Source organism: Maniola hyperantus, chromosome 12, assembly GCF_902806685.2.
Source record: "Maniola hyperantus chromosome 12, iAphHyp1.2, whole genome shotgun sequence".
NCBI lineage: Eukaryota > Metazoa > Arthropoda > Insecta > Lepidoptera > Nymphalidae > Maniola > Maniola hyperantus.
This window is the reverse complement of record NC_048547.1, coordinates 3,931,924-3,949,459: the sequence shown is the minus strand read 5'-3', so window position 1 is coordinate 3,949,459 and position 17,536 is coordinate 3,931,924. Positions and strand designations below refer to the sequence as shown.

General features: G+C 39.3%; 4 protein-coding genes and 1 long non-coding RNA gene across 6 annotated transcripts in view; 3 read left to right on the top strand and 2 right to left on the bottom strand.

Moving 5' to 3' along the window:
- Positions 1–17,536, top strand: part of LOC138403101 (uncharacterized) — a 110,415-nt gene that overhangs the window by 78,608 nt on the left and 14,271 nt on the right. The gene's annotated exons all lie outside the window — the stretch shown is intronic.
- On the bottom strand, positions 104–2,216 carry RpL24 (ribosomal protein L24). Its single transcript, XM_034974236.2, has 5 exons — positions 2,122–2,216; positions 1,932–2,007; positions 1,431–1,516; positions 862–1,023; positions 104–270 (listed from the first exon to the last, which is right to left on the bottom strand). The coding sequence occupies exons 1-5, from the start codon at positions 2,124–2,126 to the stop codon at positions 132–134; spliced, it is 468 nt and encodes a 155-aa protein (XP_034830127.1). The 5' UTR covers positions 2,127–2,216; the 3' UTR covers positions 104–131.
- Positions 2,626–4,689, top strand: Ccdc58 (Coiled-coil domain-containing 58). Its single transcript, XM_034974237.2, has 3 exons — positions 2,626–2,765; positions 3,038–3,310; positions 4,521–4,689. The coding sequence occupies exons 1-3, from the start codon at positions 2,736–2,738 to the stop codon at positions 4,626–4,628; spliced, it is 411 nt and encodes a 136-aa protein (XP_034830128.1). The 5' UTR covers positions 2,626–2,735; the 3' UTR covers positions 4,629–4,689.
- Positions 5,068–5,936, bottom strand: LOC117987279 (UPF0389 protein CG9231). Its single transcript, XM_034974238.2, has 2 exons — positions 5,614–5,936; positions 5,068–5,480 (listed from the first exon to the last, which is right to left on the bottom strand). Exons 1-2 carry the CDS (start codon positions 5,799–5,801, stop codon positions 5,273–5,275), a joined length of 396 nt encoding a protein of 131 aa, XP_034830129.1. The 5' UTR covers positions 5,802–5,936; the 3' UTR covers positions 5,068–5,272.
- Kap-alpha1 (karyopherin alpha1) lies at positions 7,366–17,015 on the top strand. 2 transcript variants are annotated; one of them, XM_069502012.1, is made up of 11 exons: positions 7,366–7,522; positions 9,527–9,700; positions 10,385–10,597; positions 10,927–11,150; positions 12,025–12,134; positions 12,270–12,423; positions 12,848–13,052; positions 13,812–13,939; positions 14,412–14,578; positions 15,532–15,734; positions 16,722–17,015. In XM_069502012.1, exons 2-10 carry the CDS (start codon positions 9,527–9,529, stop codon positions 15,711–15,713), a joined length of 1,557 nt encoding a protein of 518 aa, XP_069358113.1. In that variant the 5' UTR covers positions 7,366–7,522; the 3' UTR covers positions 15,714–15,734; positions 16,722–17,015. The 2 variants fall into 2 exon arrangements, with proteins under 2 accessions (XP_069358113.1, XP_034830125.1); XM_034974234.2 differs by having other exon boundaries at positions 15,532–15,739.

The following is a 17,536-nucleotide window of genomic DNA, read 5'->3' as shown; positions in this document are numbered from 1 at the left end:
TAGTTTGCCAATGAGACCTATAAATCAATACTTTGGTCAAGATGTTTGCCCATCACTATCACAAATTGTTTCTCTAGTTCAGTTTTAAAATAAAACCATTGGGTTGTTAAAGATTATTTATTAGAATGGTCTCATCGTTTTCCACCAACGCGCGGCGCTGCCTTCTGACTCACTTTAGCAGCTTTAGCTTTGGGTGGTGCCTTCGCTTTTGTTGGAGGTGCTGTGGTCTTCTTTGCAGCTTTAGTTGATTTCTTCTGTTCCTTTGCAGCCCTTGAAACAAAGAATTACCACTTTAGTACTTATTCAAAAAATTCAAATAATTTATTCAAAATAGGTAATAAATTACTCTTTTTGTAAGTCTGTTGTTGTATTTGTAAGATATAGTGGTGATAATTATTACGCGAACTTAAAACTAAAGCTACGAGGGTTCCAAACGCGCCCATGTCTAAGAAGAGCCCACACTAAACTCAGACTATTTGATGCGAAAGACCTAACCGCACACATCAGATATGTGTAACCGTGATTTACCTCTCGAATGTACTCAAAATCACTGACCACATAGCACTGGTGGCACTGAAGTGCAGATAACACAGACCCATAGTGCACTAGCGGATCACAGACTGTCACATGCTGGCACTGAGGTGTGCGGATAGAGCCTAAATCTAAGTTTTGTTTGGTTGCTTGAATACTTCCGATATAAAGTTCTAATTTAGTATTAAAGCTACAACCACACTGAACTGACTGATGTGCTCATGTTTAGTGTAAATCATTTTATCAAATCAAAGCATTTTTTTCAATATATTCAACGGCCACAGCTAAAGCCTCCCACCAGATGTGAGGTTTTTAATAATCTGTGCTTACTTGATAGCTTGATCCCTCTGAGCTTTCCTGACCTCTGGCTTCATGTTACGCTTGGCCATGATATCACTGAGGGAAGCGCCAACTATGGCTCTCTGGAATTTCTGGGTCCTTCTGGTACGTTTCTTTGCCTGTTCTTCTTCTTGACCCTTCTTGAACTTGCGTCTGTAATATTAAATAGAAAAATCAGCAAATCAAAATTTAAATCAATAAAAGCTTGATATGTTTGTTTGCTTTAACGGAGAAGAAAAACACCTTATGCCTGAAAGTTCTCCATAAAGTTTTCAGTGGTCTGGGTCTTCACCACACTTTGCAAGTTTGGTGAAGCCAAGACTGAGAGGAGACCCATGCTTAGTAGCGGGCCAGTAGACAGTTGCCGTTAGGATTATCTCAAAAGTATAGTCAGAGACAGGTTGAGATGGCAAACAGGGTAAGAGGCGGGGGGCGCCCCGCACGACACCCGCGCTCGCCCGCACCGGGTTAGCGCGGGGCGTTCCCTCCCCGATTGCGATCTAGACTTGTCGCATACTATAAGTTTAATAAAAAAATAAAATATAAAAAATAACACTTACCTGTAGAGCACAGTCCATGTCACTTTGCGAGGATTCCTCCTCATCAAATGAGCGGCTTCACATTTTGAATTTAAGAATGTGAATGACTGAAATAGAAAGACAATTTTTAATCATGTTAGTTAATGGTTAGTCTTGAATCCTAATAAGTATTTGATGAAACAATGTTATTAACACAAATACAATCATCAATGTATTACAATATAAAATCGGGCATTAGGAAATACTGTTAAAATGTGCCTGGGAATAACAGAGCTACTGTTGTACGAACTACGTATCCTGTACATTTGTACAATTGAATTACCATTAAATATAAATAGTTGTGCAATTATTTTATACATCGATGATTTTATGCAACAAAATTGTGTCTCAATAAATTTATAACCTATTCGTCAAATATTTAAATGGAGTAGGTAATTCGGTTCCTAATTCTTTCAGTTCTTTAATTTAATGTTGACTGAATATAAACTATAGTTTATTTTACTTAAAAAATTGCTACATTACCTTGCCATCAACCTTAACCATGGTTTTTCCATGGCCAGGATATATTTTAAATCCACTGTAGGCACAAAGTCCAATCCTGCAAATAAAACACTCATGATAAATATAACTCACTCCACTTCAATATTTACGCAATAACACAACAGAATATGGTAAGATTATTAAGATTTACTGAAATACAAAACAAACCTACTTCATTTTGACTTTTGTCAGGAAAGAAAGATTTTCATAGACAAAAAAAGATAGAACTTAGTGCACAGATGTATAACCTAGAGGCGTAGATAGAGTAATAAAGGTAGATGCAGGAACGTTTGCTTTCTCATTCGCACTAAAAAGAGAGCACAGATAAAGTTTCTAATGTGATAAACAGAGACGCAGCTAATCTATTTTTTGTCCCTTATCGTGTAACTGGTTTTTTCAAGAATACATACAAGAAGTTGCAAAACAAACTAACAATTCGTGGCGTAATTGTATTTCTCATCAGTTATTTACTTGTTTTCACATGAAAAACGTTTAATACAAATATTGTTGATCGGTTAATACAAATATTGACTACTAAACAATGATAATAATTGTCGTGTTAATTCATCGTTACGTCGTGCTATCGCTATCTCATACGCGGTTACATAGTACTTTAATCTACCTTCATTACTCTATCTACGATATTCAATGTACTCTGTGCCATGAACATAGAGTAGGATTATCATAAAGACTAGATGATTAGATTATAATCACCACAGAGGCACAGACCAAAATCACTTATAATTTTTTTTATTTACAGAAAAGTGAAAACTTTAAAAACGCTCAATGATTTGTCCGGATTTTTTAGAATTTCAGGTTTGTTTTTATTAATTTATTATGTATTTAATAGCATAGTTTAAAGTTTTGATCATAGCGTCACAACTTGAAGTCAGTATTTCATAAATGTTAAAATATTTAATATACGGTAGTTCAATTATAACCTATAAAGTATAGTGGACTTAATTTATCAAATAAAAACAAAATAAATCACTGTGGTGTCAAAATGTGTTGAATCCGCTATAATAGAAGCATTAATGTGGATCTTCATGTATCATCATTGTTTCAACTTTTATTTCTCTTTGGTTTAGGATGTCCTGAAAAAGATGCGCGTACTTGATGACAAAATAGTTTACACTTTAAATACATCTTTACCAACAGAGTCGTTTAAAAGTAAAATATACCCAACATTGGTTTGTCAAGACCTATTCCAACAGATAGAAAAAGGACACAGCGAGAGGGAAAATGTTATAAAAAACTGCATAGTGTCAACTGCTGAATCTGTAAAGAAATTAAAGGCGGCAAAGGAGAGTACACCTGATGACATCGATGTGATGAGGAATCTTAAATCTGAACAAAGGAAGGTAATTAATACATATTTATCTTATCTCACATAGACAAACTTATCCCACATATTATGCAACAATAATAATAAATGCTGATGCAGACAACATGAAACAAGTCGCAGGTAGCAGCTGAATTCAGGTGATAATGATGATAAATAGAAATGCTGTCCAACATTCCTCCTGTACCTTGATTTAGTGTACACACTTGAGCTATCTTGGTCTTGCAGTGATCCAAAAGGATCTGTGCACTATGCATTGGATGAGTCGATAATATTATTCTGTGAAGCTGTTTAAATTAATATGACAGTGGCAGGAGTCTTCTAAGTTATAAGCAAAAGTGAGTAGCAGGCTGCTGCCTGCAAACATTTTTATTCAGAACAACCCATCTAGTGGGTGGTAGCATAAAGCTTCATTGCAACAACAGCAACATATTAATAAACTTGAAAAAAATTGCAATTGAAACACAGAACCATAGAACTGAGCTGGGAAGTAAATATTAAAGTTTTTAGTTTGTTACGAGCACTCCTAAAATTGATATATAGAAATGGATTTTGAAGTCAATTTCAAAATCTAAAACCAGATAATGGCACCGATTCTAAGCACAACCTAATTTTAGAGTATTCGCACCCTCTTCTTACTATTGTAATATGAAAAGGACAGAAGCAGTTTGACATTTCTAAATTTAATTTTTAGATGGTAAAACCCGTGATTTTAGCACACACTCGCGAACCTACTCTTTAAATTTGTATTGTGCACTAAAATTTAGTCTTTAAATGCGAAAGTCATGTTCCGTTCCTTTTTTAGCATTAGTAAAAAGAAAAGGATGCAGATACTCTAAATTTAGTTTAGAGAGAGACTAGAGAATCGGTGCCAATATATCAATAACTTTTTGTGTAAAAATTTGAAAATACCCAGTTTATTGATTATTATTATTATTATTGGTAGGATCATAAGAAGACACCAATACCTACTCAGCATACTTGATAATGTGTTGGTATTGTTTCTGAGGCAATATGAATGATAATTAAACTAGTATAGTAACCGGCAGGAAATATTTTATATCAACCTTTAGAAAGAGATTTCGGCTTTGTAGAGCATTGTCACTATCACTCATGCCTATGTGACGTTTTGTCGTCTCAATAGCGACAGAGACATCGCTTACGAAACTGCTTTCTTAAAGTTGATGTACAATAATTTTATTTAAAATTAATTATTTTATATTTTTCAGTTACGCCTCCTGCAAACTGAGCTCAGTGTGGAAGAAGTAATAAAAGAAAAGACCACAAAACTGTTTAAAGAAAAATGTAGAACATATTATAAACCAAATAACTTATGAAGACTGATAAGCATGCATTTGAATGTGGTAGGGTTTGTGTATATAAATATATGAATAGTTAGTTGCAGTTTTCTTTTAATTTCCATCTAAAAAATCTCAATATTATTAATGGTCATTCAGACTTGTTTATGGTCCAAAAATTAATTATCACTACAAACAATAGACTTTTCAACTTTTCTGTTTATTTAAAGGGAAGTTAACTATCCTCTATCATCATGATCTAGTACATATATTGTGGACATAATTTTTTAATGCACACTTCTTATCACTACTCAATATGTTATCAAGATTATCTTCAAACTTTTCAACTTAGCAAAGTGACAAACAAGGTTTTTACCAAAATGATAATCTAAAAATAAAATATTTGCTATTTTGCGGCGTTCATGATTAAAATATTGCAAAATAAATTTATGATATCAAGTAAATGAAAATTGCTATATAAATTAAAATATTTTATTCTCAATAGTTAAAAATATTAAGTTTTGTACATTTATTGTTAAATCATTCTACATAACACATTAGAAATATTTAGCATTGATCTCAATAGTTAGGGTACTTAAAATATTACATACATATGTACATAGGGTACATTAATGTTAAAGCATTCTACATAAAATATTTTCATAAATATTTAATAATAATATTTAGCCTTGATCAGCATCTTGTTTTTTCTTATAGTCTTCTTCATATTTTTTGTGCCAGTCTAAATTCATTTGATGGACAGATTCACCTCTCTTAGCTGCGGCTCTACCAGACAAAACTGCTCCGAAGCTGGCGAGACCAGTGAGGATTATCAAAATGTTTGCTATCTTAATCCTTGCTTGACTCCTGGACCTCTCTATTAACTCAGGCCTAAAATATATTTTTTTTTTCATTAGGTAGGGCCTACTTACAATACAATTTGCTTATTATTAGCTAATCTACTTAATATGATGTTACTAAATCTAAATATTGCATAACATATCATAAAAAACTAGGTACGTACGACACAAATTGGGGTATTTCAGCTTTGCTCTTAAATTTCTTAGTCCACACCAAAATAAACTTCTGAAACTCGCTAGGTTTATATCTCGGGCCCGCTGAAGCACGGTTAGCGGACTGGGGTGCTCCAGGAGTACACATATGCCGTCTTCTCAGTGTACATAGTGAAGATCGAATTAAAAAGTTATTCATTGCACTAATTACGACGATACCATCCAATATTCCCGTGTTTCAAAATGATACAATTTCAATTGGGTAGCAAAAAAAAGATCTTGAAACAACCTTGGTCTTGGTATAATTTTGCACACGGACAGACCCACAGCTTATCACAGATCATTATATACTATATACTAGTCTAGAGCAATATACTACAACTGGCAACACTGTTTATCACAAACTTTAGTCCAGCTGCCTAATCATAGAGCAGAAACAAAGAGGAGTTGGCCTAAGCAACTGTGCACTGTGATTTTCAACTAGGTCCTGACGTCATCACTGTGGGCGGGGCCTTAGTTAGTATGCTGTCTGCGTTCGTCAGGTTCACATATATTGAGACTCGTATTATCGGCGTGTTTTCGCGTTTTTAAGAACAAAAGGATGAAGTGTTGTGTTTTATCGTGTCAAAGTTATTCAGACAGACGTTCTGATGCTATGAATGGTATCACATTTCATTTGTAAGTAATTTTATACGTAATTATTAAATTGTTTCTACACTTATTGACATCTAGTGTGAGATAGCTGAACTATGTAGTGACATCAATATATCGATGTTAGGTCGCTAAGCGAGTAGTTTTGCTACTAACCCGCAGATGGAAAATTGAGAAGTGGGCGGCGTTCCACAACCCCTCACCCCGCAAAATGTCACTCGATATTTCATAGGGAAATCTTAATACAACATCTCCTCTTTGTTTCTGCTCTATGTGCCTAATACTAAATACCTGTAGAAGTAAGAAGTAGCATTGTAACTCTTACTGTTAGAGCGAGATAGTCAAATCCATTTAAGCTCTTATTAGAACGTGACAAATGATATTTTTTGTCCTTTATCACCGTAGCCACTTTTTTTGTTTGTCAAGATGTATTTTGAACGTGAGATCTTGACCAACGATGTGAGTTGAGGTTATGTTGACTCAAGTATTTTAAGGAAATAATGGATTTGTTTTGAAAATAATCTTAAATCTAAATAAAAAGTATAAAATAAAATAAATAAGACTAAAATAATTTAAACTAAATCTAAAACCTCATGAAGACCACTGCAGCGAGGCATTGTACCCAAGATGCTGGCAGCATTACCTACCCTTTTGGATGGCCAAACTAATTCTTCGACCAAGGTAGATGAATTAGTTTGGCCTCGCCTAGTTAGCTCTCGGGTCCCCGGTTGACTCAATAACCCTTTTTGAAATATCCTCAAAAAGAGCTCAAGCCCCCGGGCCCCACGGCTCCAAAGTCTCCACACCAAAAGGCACGAGTATGAAGCTCCCATCGAAGCTTTCAAAATTGAATACAGTTTTAATTTTCTTTTTTAAGTTACTGTGTAATGGTGGGTTGCAGTATACTAACTAGGCTACAATAGCCTAAGCGAACGTAAAATAGAAGGAATAACATTTTACAAGTAAGTACCTTTGTACCTCTGTTTGAGAGAGAGGGGCTACAGGGGCCACGCTAGTTGCATATCTGTAGATATATATTTGTGCTGGCTGCAGTACAACCACAGAAGTACCACAGACCAATAACATATGTCCCAACTCCCAAGTCCCAGTGGCCAGTCCAGTCTTCAAGATTAGTCATTTGTGGTCAACGATTAAACGTCATTAAAATCAAGTACTTGAATAATTGGTATTAGAATTTAGAAAATTTGAGCAGAAAATAAATGGTGGATCGATTGTGCATTCAATTTTCTGATATTATTATTAAGCACAGTAAGTAATAAGTATAAAGTTGTTACTCGAATAAATAAGATAAAACAGACCTAATAGCCAGATAGCCGAAAAATAAAACTAGTTCTTTCAAACGGTGTGATTTACCTACAGTTTAATTTATATTATTCTCGCGAATCGGTTTTATCGAGCGTTTTTGAAGCTTTTCTTTACTAAATACGGATACCAGAAAACAACGTTGTACCTCATTTTCCTTGTGTATTGGTCTTTTTACAGAATAGTCTAAGGTTGACACTAGCAAGACTGTTTGTTTTATTTTTCATAAGGTTTCAGCAACGTAATGATTCAGACTATATTTGGTTTAAAATCATTTTGAGACAGATTTATTGGACTATATTATCAACCTAATTATGTATGTATTTAAAATTTTATTTAAAAAACAATATGGCATTGGAGTGTACCTTCTGGTTGACCACATCTCAATTTTTTAAATATTAAGTAAAATATTCTAATTCAGTTTATTATCTTGATAAGATTGCAAGTAATCAATCACTTATGTGATGTTAAATCGTACGTACGTACGTACCTACCTATTTGATTATATTTTCATTTGTGGTATTGTTTGGCTAATTATCTTTTGTAATTTCAAGATTTACTATGTATTGGCTACATTTAATGCAAGATATGAAACATTTCTTTCAGACTATATGACTATAATATCATTTTACATTGGTTCAATTTTTTTCTGAAGTATATCATGTAGATTTTAAACTGCTTATTACTTATGTACTGAAAGAAGGCTCTTTAGAGTTAACAGTAACCTTGAAATTGTGAAATGAAAGGTGGATTTGCAAATTACAATACCTTATAGCAAATAATGTTATTATAAGAAAATAATGCAATATTACAAATCGGGATGCATTAACCCCTGCAGTATCCTTATATCAATCTGTCACATATACATTGCATACCTTTCATCTGTTTATGCAATTGAGTAACAATTCTTCCATCTGAAAATCTTCATAGAACTATTATAGTAATGTTAAGTTAGAATGAAGCGGTGATATTCTATTCAATAAGATTTCAGCCTTATAGCCTATTTGGGGGTGCAGAGTTTGATTTTGGGCACGCACAGTTATGTGTGTACTTTTAAGCAATTAGATATTACTTGATTTAACGGTGAAATAAGAATGTAAGAATCTGCATAACTGAGAGTGCCTTCATTCTCAAAGGTGTGTAAAGTCTGTCAGTGTACACTTGACCAGCATGGTGGACAGTGGATTTTGTGTTCAAAAAGAGCATTGTTTTTTATTGTTTGCTGTTGCATACAAAATTATCTGCAAAATCAAATCATTTCCATAAACATTGTTGTACTGTGGTTGGATATCTATAACAATAAATCTTTAATATATAAAACACAATAATGTTTTTACCTATGTCCATTATAGACTGAAACAATCCAACCAATGTACCCCAAACTGGGGCTCATAAGAAAGGCAATAATGCAAAGTTGGTTTTGGACCACTAAAACAATGCATTAGGCACATTCTTCTTTAGCGTAGTAGAACACTCACAGTATCCGCCAGTTGCTTAATAAAGAATGAAAAATCTTACAGCATGGGTCTTGTTATCAACAGATGTCCGGTCTGGGGTTTAGACCACTAAAACAATGGTTTAGGCACATTATTTTTTAGCGTAGTAGTACACCCAGGGTATCCACTAGTTGCTGAATATAGAATGAAACAATTACATTCAGGGTATCCACTAGTTGCTGAATAAAGAATGAAACAATTACACTCAGGGTATCCACTAGTTGCTGAATATAGAATGAAACAATTACACTCAGGGTATCCACTAGTTGCTGAATATAGAATGAAACAATTACACTCAGGGTATCCACTAGTTGCTGAATATAGGATGAAACAATTACACTCAGGGTATCCACTAGTTGCTGAATATAGAATGAAACAATTACACTTGGGGTAACCACTAGTTGCTGAATATAGAAAGAAACAATTCTACAAACATAGGTGTTGTTATCAACAGATGTCTGGTGGTCACAAGCATCGTTACAAGAACGTGGGGCTCAGCGCCGACGAGTTGCGGCGTCGGCGCGAAGAGGAGGGCGTTCAGCTGCGGAAACAGAAACGGGAACAGCAACTGTTCAAACGGAGAAATGTTAACTTGCCAACACCGGACACACCTGATCTTGCTGTTCAGGTGAGGAATTGCATGTTAAACATAACATTCAGTTAAGTTTGACAGGTTGAATTAGTGTTAAGCCGGAAATATAACAGCGTGTCGTGACGGGACGAACAACAGACGGAAACGTTTAAGTGCGGAAACCAGCCCAGAGCAAAGAAGAAGAAGAAGAGGAAGACGGGACGAACGCATATCGGTTCGGATGTCGGTATCGGTCAGAGAGCACGTTAAGCAGTTGGTCCTGCGCCTGATCTCTCTCTCCGGTCGGGTCAGATTCCTGTTATAGCGGGCTATGTCAGTGAAGGAATAGAGCATGCACCTGTATTTGCTGCCACTTGTGCACTATAGGAACGTTGCTCGGTAGGAATGGCATTCCGAACCAGTGGTAAATTAAAACTACCTGACTATTCATAAGCACTTGTAAAAAGTTTACATGAATAAAAAACATTCTATTCTATTCTATAATATCTCGCGCGCAGTCTACTAATCTCCATGGAGATTGGCAGCCGTGGCCGAAATTCATTGGGGAGGATATTTTTTTTATCTTAAGTATAAAACACAAAACATGTTTCTACTTGAAACCATCCAGTTGATGTGCACCAAAGCGGTTTCATAGAAAGGCAATAATGCGAAGATAGTTTTAGATATTTTTTTTAGCATATAGCACACGCCGGGAATCTGCTAGTTATTATTTGTTTGCAGGAAGACTTGACAGTGTCGTCGTCGGACGACATCTCGCCCGCCATGGTGGCGGCGCTGTATGGCGCCGACGTGCAGGAGCAGGTGACGGCCACGCAGAAGTTCCGCAAGCTGCTCAGTCGGGAGCCCAACCCTCCCATCGACGAAGTGATAAGGACGGGAATTGTTCCTAAATTTGTTGAATTTCTAACAAATAGTTCGAATCCCACATTACAGGTACGATTTTAAAAAGTTCTACATTGTATATTGCTTAATATCTACCTGAATAAGATTCCGTGCATTGCAAGTACTATCCAACACACCTACAAGTTTCACCTTTGACCAAAGGTTGCCTGGTGGAGATTGCTCTGAGCAATAAGGCCGCCATTGCATACAATTGTTTTCAGTTTTTAGTTTCTTTGTTTTGTCTTGGTTATTTCATGTTTTGTATGCAATAAAGTTTTCTATCTATCTACATACAGCTTCTATTTTATGACCTAGAAACTTGAATTATTTTTCCTTTCAGGTTAACATATTATTTTATACATTAGTGGTCTTCATTGCAGTTCGAAGCGGCATGGGCGCTAACTAACATAGCCTCAGGGTCGTCGGAGCAAACGCGCGTTGTAGTGGAGTGCGGAGCGGTGCCCGTGCTGGTGGCGCTGGCGGGCGCGGGCGCGGGCGACGACGTGCGCGAGCAGGCGGTGTGGGCGCTCGGCAACGTGGCCGGGGACTCGCCGCGCTGCAGAGACGCGGTGCTAGCTGCGGGGCTGCTGCCGCCCCTGCTGGAGTGAGTGCTGATCCTTATTCCAGAGATGGAGAGAGCCTCTTCGAGTCAACCTGGGTGAATTTGCACGTCGTATTGTAAGGAAGCACGTAATGTAGGCACGACGGGACAATAAGAAGATCTCCCTTCGAGCTACCGAGGCGACCACGAGGGGGAGGTTGACTGTTGTCTTGGAACAAAGTTTTCAGTATGGAAAACTATTATGTATAAGAATAATACTCCATATTGTAAACTTTGTTTCCGCGATTCAAACTCCATACTAGCGGTACGACATAAATTCAACGATTCATATCGCTTCGTGGGAATTCTGGGAATCGCATTGAGGTGCGACGTCGTTCTTATAGCCCATATACTAGCGGTGTGCAACGTCGCATCGGCGACGTTGCACACCGCTAGTATATGGGCTATATAGTGCGCGATTAAAGATATGTTCTGTAGCGCCATCGAATATCGGTATGTACAGCGCACCACAGTATCTGTGTCAGTAACTGAGTGAAAAACTAATTGGCACGGCATTATTTAGGCTTCTTCTTCTTCTTCCGTACCTTATCCCACGCTACGTGGGGTCGGCACAACATGTCTTTTTCTTCCACTCACTTTTGTCATCCGTCAACGCATTATCCACCTCTTTTACACGCATATCCTCTTTCACGCGATCTATCCACCTTTTCTTGGGTCGTCCTCTCCTATTTTTTTCTTCGTCGTCCTTTCCACATGCATATTTAACATTCTTCTAGTGACATATGGCTTTAATTATTACATTTATATACGGCATTAATTAGGCACGCAGTAAATTTTTCTCGATTATGTTTTTGCTTACGTATTTTAATAGACGTCGTGTTTTAGTATTCTAATTAATAAGCTTTCATTGTTTCAGTATCCTAAATAAGTATTCAAGATTATCTATGACGAAAAATGCAGTATGGACACTGTCAAATCTCTGTAGAGGAAAAAATCCCCCCACAAACTTTGAAGCTGTTGCACCAGGTATTTAATCTTTTAATCTAAATATATAAAAGGAAAAACTGACTGACTGATTTATCTATACTAGCTTATGCCCACGACTTCGTCAGTGTGGAGTACACAAATTGCAAACCCCTACTTTACCGCCCGATGTGGCAGGCATCCCGGTGCTGGCGCGGCTGCTGCACCACATGGACGCCGACGTACTGAGCGACGCGTGCTGGGCGCTGTCCTACCTGTCCGACGGGCCCAACGAGAAGATCCAAGCAGTCATCGACGCGGGCGTCTGCAGGCGTCTGGTCGAGCTGCTTATGTGAGTATCATCGACGTATACAGGGTTGTTGCGGATGCGGATTATCTGAAGTTCACATCCGCGTACGCGGATGTCTGAATTTATGTAAATGTTCCGCATTTGTGGATGCGGATGCCAATATCCGTAACACCCCTGTTGGGTACCACTTTTTGATTAGTCAGTTAGTGAACGAAGATCTCAACTAGCAAAACGTGCCACTCTGGTCCCATCCACTTTCTTTGCAGTTCGTAAAAGCTCCGCATTCCACATCAATATGTGGAGGTCTGAACTAATGCGGATGTTCCACATTTGCGGACGCGGATACGAATATCCGTAACTACCCCTGGTATATTGATAGGCCCTCATAGATTGCAGCACATGTTGATATCATTAGTTATAATATAGTCAAGTATCTTCATTAGTTTAGTATAATGAATGTGTGCAGGCACAACAAGTACACAGTGGTGTCGGCGGCGCTGCGCGCGGTGGGCAACATCGTGACGGGCAACGACGCGCAGACGCAGGCCGTGCTCAACTGCAACCCGCTGCCCAGCCTGCACGCGCTGCTGCGCTCCGCCACCGAGGCGCTGCGCAAGGAGGCGTGCTGGACGCTGTCCAACATCACCGCCGGCAATGCGGCGCAGATACAGGTGCGGCACGATCACGATTATATCCCGGAAAATCAAATACTTCCCACGGGATTTCTATAAAATCTACATCAAAGTAGCAGGAATCATCTAGTTTAGATTTAAATAATATATAAAAGGAAGAGGTGACTGGCTGACTGACTGATCTATCAACGCACAGCTCAAACTATTGGACGGATCGGGCTGAAATTTGGCATGCAGATAGCTATTATGACGTAGGGAGGGGTGTGATGACGTGACGCGAGAGCTCAGTGATTCGTCAACTGGTAACAAATGTCACCCTCCCGCACCACTCCACTACCGCAGGAGCCTCCGTTATGCGCTATATCTACACTATTATAATAGACATACGGGGATCACAAAAACAGCTGTTGCAGCACTAAGTTCGACAGTTTCGACTAATATGTAATAGATTAGTATCTTTTTAGGGTTCCGTACCTCAAAAGGAAAAAAGGAACCCTTATAGGATCACTTTGTTGTCTGTCTGTCTGTCCGTCTGTCTATCAAGAAGCCTACAGGGTACTTCCCGTTGACCTAGAATCATGAAATTTGGGAGGCAGGTATATCTTATAGCTGACATTTGGGGAAAAATCTGAAAACCGCGAATTTAAGGTTAGATCACACAAAAAAAAAATTAAATTGTGGTCATGAACTAATAATTAGTATTTTCAACTTTCGAAGTGAGTGACTATATCAAGTGGGGCATCATATGAAAGGTCACCTGTACATTCTAAAACAGATTTTTATTTATTTTATTTGCAGACAGTCATAGACGCGAACATATTCCCGACGCTGATAGACATTTTAAGAAACGCAGAGTTTAAAACTAGGAAAGAGGCCGCCTGGGCGATAACAAATGCGACGAGTGGAGGAACACATCAACAAATTAGGTAAATATATCATTCTTGTACTTTCTTCCTGGGTTTCATTTCCGCTCTTAGATGTAGCCGTCCATTGTACGTGAGACCCCTGGTGCGTCTCCGCCGGATCACTCCAGCCAGCCGAGCTCACTCCAAAATCCAAGCAGGCACCCATGTCGGCTAGGACTACTGGGAGTGTTGCTGGGGAGCCAATGTAGGATATAATCAGAAATGAAGAGATCCATAGGAGAACCAGAGCAACTGACATAGCTCAGCGGGTTGCGAAGCTGAAGTGGCAAAGGGCAGGGCACATAGTTCGAAAAAGTGATAGCTTGGAGTCCCAAGCTACTGGTATGGCGAAAAGGTGGACAGACGACATCAAACTAGTCGTAGGAAGAAACTGGATTCAAGCGGCGCGAGGCCGTGTAGTTTGGTGTTCCCACAAGAGACATAATATGTCCTGATGCCTGTACGAACACTGTATTCTGTTGTTTGTTTCCAGTTACCTCGTGCAACAGGGCTGCATACCGCCACTCTGCGACCTGCTCACTCTGACCGACACGAAGACAGTGCAAGTGGCGCTCAACGGACTGGACAACATACTGAAAGCGGGACAGCACGCCGACCAGCGCGACAATCCGTATGCTGTGCTACTGGAAGAGTGCTTTGGTAAGTCACCTCTAACAGGGCTGCATACCTTTTCTTTGCGACCTGCTCACTCTGATCAAGCAAGTGTAAGTGGAGGGTCTGCCAACACTGCTTCCTGGCGAGAGGTCGCCATTCAAGTAACTGCCTTAGGACCGTTAACATTTTGTATGGAATCAGGTGATGTGCGCTTAACCGTAAGGGCGTAAGTTTTACTAACGTAAATAACTTACATAATTGATTGACAACACTAAAGAGTGTTTACATTAGTAAATTTGTCGTAAGTTAATCACGTAAGCTACTTACGTTAAGTGAGTAAAACATACAGGTGTATCTGCGGTCTTACAATAGCAAGATCTCCCTTCAGACTGTTGTTATATCTGGGGATCTAGCTGGTGCAATTGCTGTATCTTGGAATTTGTATATATGGTGCTTTGTAGGGAAAACTTCGTTAGCGCGATTGAGTATGTATGGCGAGAGATTGAGGACCATTATTGTGGCGACATCTAGTTATTGCGTTTATTACTTGCTCGCAGAGTACCATGGCTGTGGAATTTTTAATATGGGTTCAAGACTTAGTATCTAGTGTCCGCATGTAAAGACCAGGGTTGTTGCGGATGCCAATATTTAACATCAGCGGATGCGAATATCCGTAACACCCTATTGGGTACCATTGTATACTTTTTGATTGGTCAGTTAGCGAACGGAGATATCAACTTGCTAACACGCGCGAGGCACGCACCACTCTGGCGCCGCCCACTTTCTTTTCTGGTCGTTACTTGTGGCAAATATGAATCCGTATCCGCAAAAGCTCCGCATTAATTGATGCGGATGCGAATATCCGTAATACCCCTGGTAGAGACTGCCACAATTTTGTCGGTACTCTGGGTTCTATGGATGACGGGTTTGATAGTTTACCACTCTACCACATTGTCCTCTGGCTAGTGCGGAATTTACATTACTTAATGATTTTTCAGGCGTAGACAAAATAGAGTTCCTCCAGTCGCACGAAAACCTCGACATCTACCAGAAGTCGTTCGAGATCATCGAGAACTACTTCGGGTCGGAGAGCGAGGACGGGCGCGTGTTGCCCGACGTGTCTTCCACCACAGAGTTCACCTTCGGGCCCAGCTCCGAGCCCACAGGGTACAACTTCTGAGCGACGAGCGACCGCCGCGCTGTGCAGTGAGTATCGCACAGGCAGAGACATAGACAGAGTTCCACGAGCACGAGAAAATCAATGAGTCCCCCGCGAGACTTAAAAAAATCGGGACTTTACGGCTGCTAGCATGCTAACGGCTAACATGCGACGGAACAGTGTTGTACGTGGCGGAACAGCGCTGTACGCGACGGAACAATGTTGTACGCAGCGGATTAGCGCTGTACGTGGCGGAACCGCGCTGTACGCGGCGGTACAGCGCTGTACGCGGCGGATTAGCGCTGTACGCGACGGAACAGTGTAGTACGCGGCGGAACAGCGCTGTACGCGGCGGATTAGCGATGTACGCGACGGAACAGTGTTGTACGCGGCGGATTAGCGCTGTACGTGGCGGAACCGCGCTGTACGCGGCGGTACAGCGCTGTACGCGGCGGATTAGCGCTGTACGCGACGGATTAGCGCTGTACGCGACGGAACAGTGTAGTACGCGGCGGAACAGCGCTGTACGCGGCGGATTAGCGATGTACGCGACGGAACAGTGTTGTACGCGGCGGATTAGCGCTGTACGTGGCGGAACCGCGCTGTACGCGGCGGTACAGCGCTGTACGCGGCGGATTAGCGATGTACGCGACGGAACAGTGTTGTACGCGGCGGATTAGCGCTGTACGTGGCGGAACCGCGCTAAACACTGACGTTAGAATGCGCATGATAAAACACACTTGTCCTTATTTTATGCCTGTTTGCCGCGAAAGCTGAACGAATACGTAAACATCTCCAAACAGAACTAGTGTTTTCTATGGACCAAAGCTGAATTGACCTGATTAAATGTAATTAAGTCCCATGTAGTCTTACAGTTCTATAAGTCCTTAAGTACGGGTTGCCTGGAAGAGATCACTGTAGTGATAAGGCCGGCCTTTGTTTATAAACTGTATATCCTGCATTTTTATTATTTGTATTTAGTTGAAAAAAACTTTATAATGATGATAATTTAAAAAAAAATTGTTCTAGATTTGGGTCTCGACAGTAGCATCAGTGTTTCACAAGGTGAACTACGAACTCCAAGAGTAAATATATTTTCACTTATTATGTAGTTTAGATGATTATATTAATTTATATCGCAAATTATACACGAAACCTTGCCTTATTTTTTTCGCTCGCTACTGTAGATAATGATCGGCATTAACTTTGTTTAAATATTTTTGGCATTCATGTCTTTGTTTAAAACAAACAATTCATGTTTTTGTGATAAATAGTTTTAATTCGTTTTATATTATATTCGAATTAAATATTGCTACAGACACATTTTTGCGTTTCTTTCGCTTTGAAACCCATTAAACGAATTTTAGATTCGTCTTATTCAATTGTATGTAGAATCCGCTCAGAATTAACTTAATTCTTCAAAAAAAAACTAAAATTATTGAAAAAAAAATTTTTGTTGATATATCTTGTTGTTCACCACCTTTCAGGGTTGCACTTTATCAAGGGTCACATATATTCAACAAAAATAAATGAATTAAAAGTCAATAATTCTGTTTCATTCGATTACATGCAGATAGCTATTATGACTTGGACATCCGCTAAGAAAGGATTTTTGAAAATGCGACCCCGAAAGGGTAAAACCGGGGTTTGCAATTTGTGTAGTCCACGCGGATGAAGTCGCAGGAATAACCTAGTCTAGAATAAATTTAAATGAATTCATAAGCCAAGCCACGAAGCTTTTGAAATCTGGAGCTAGATTGCGGTAGAATGCAGCTACAATGTCACGCTCGCTCACTATTGGCTACAATGCATTGTTGCAACAAGAATACAGCAAATAATTCAGC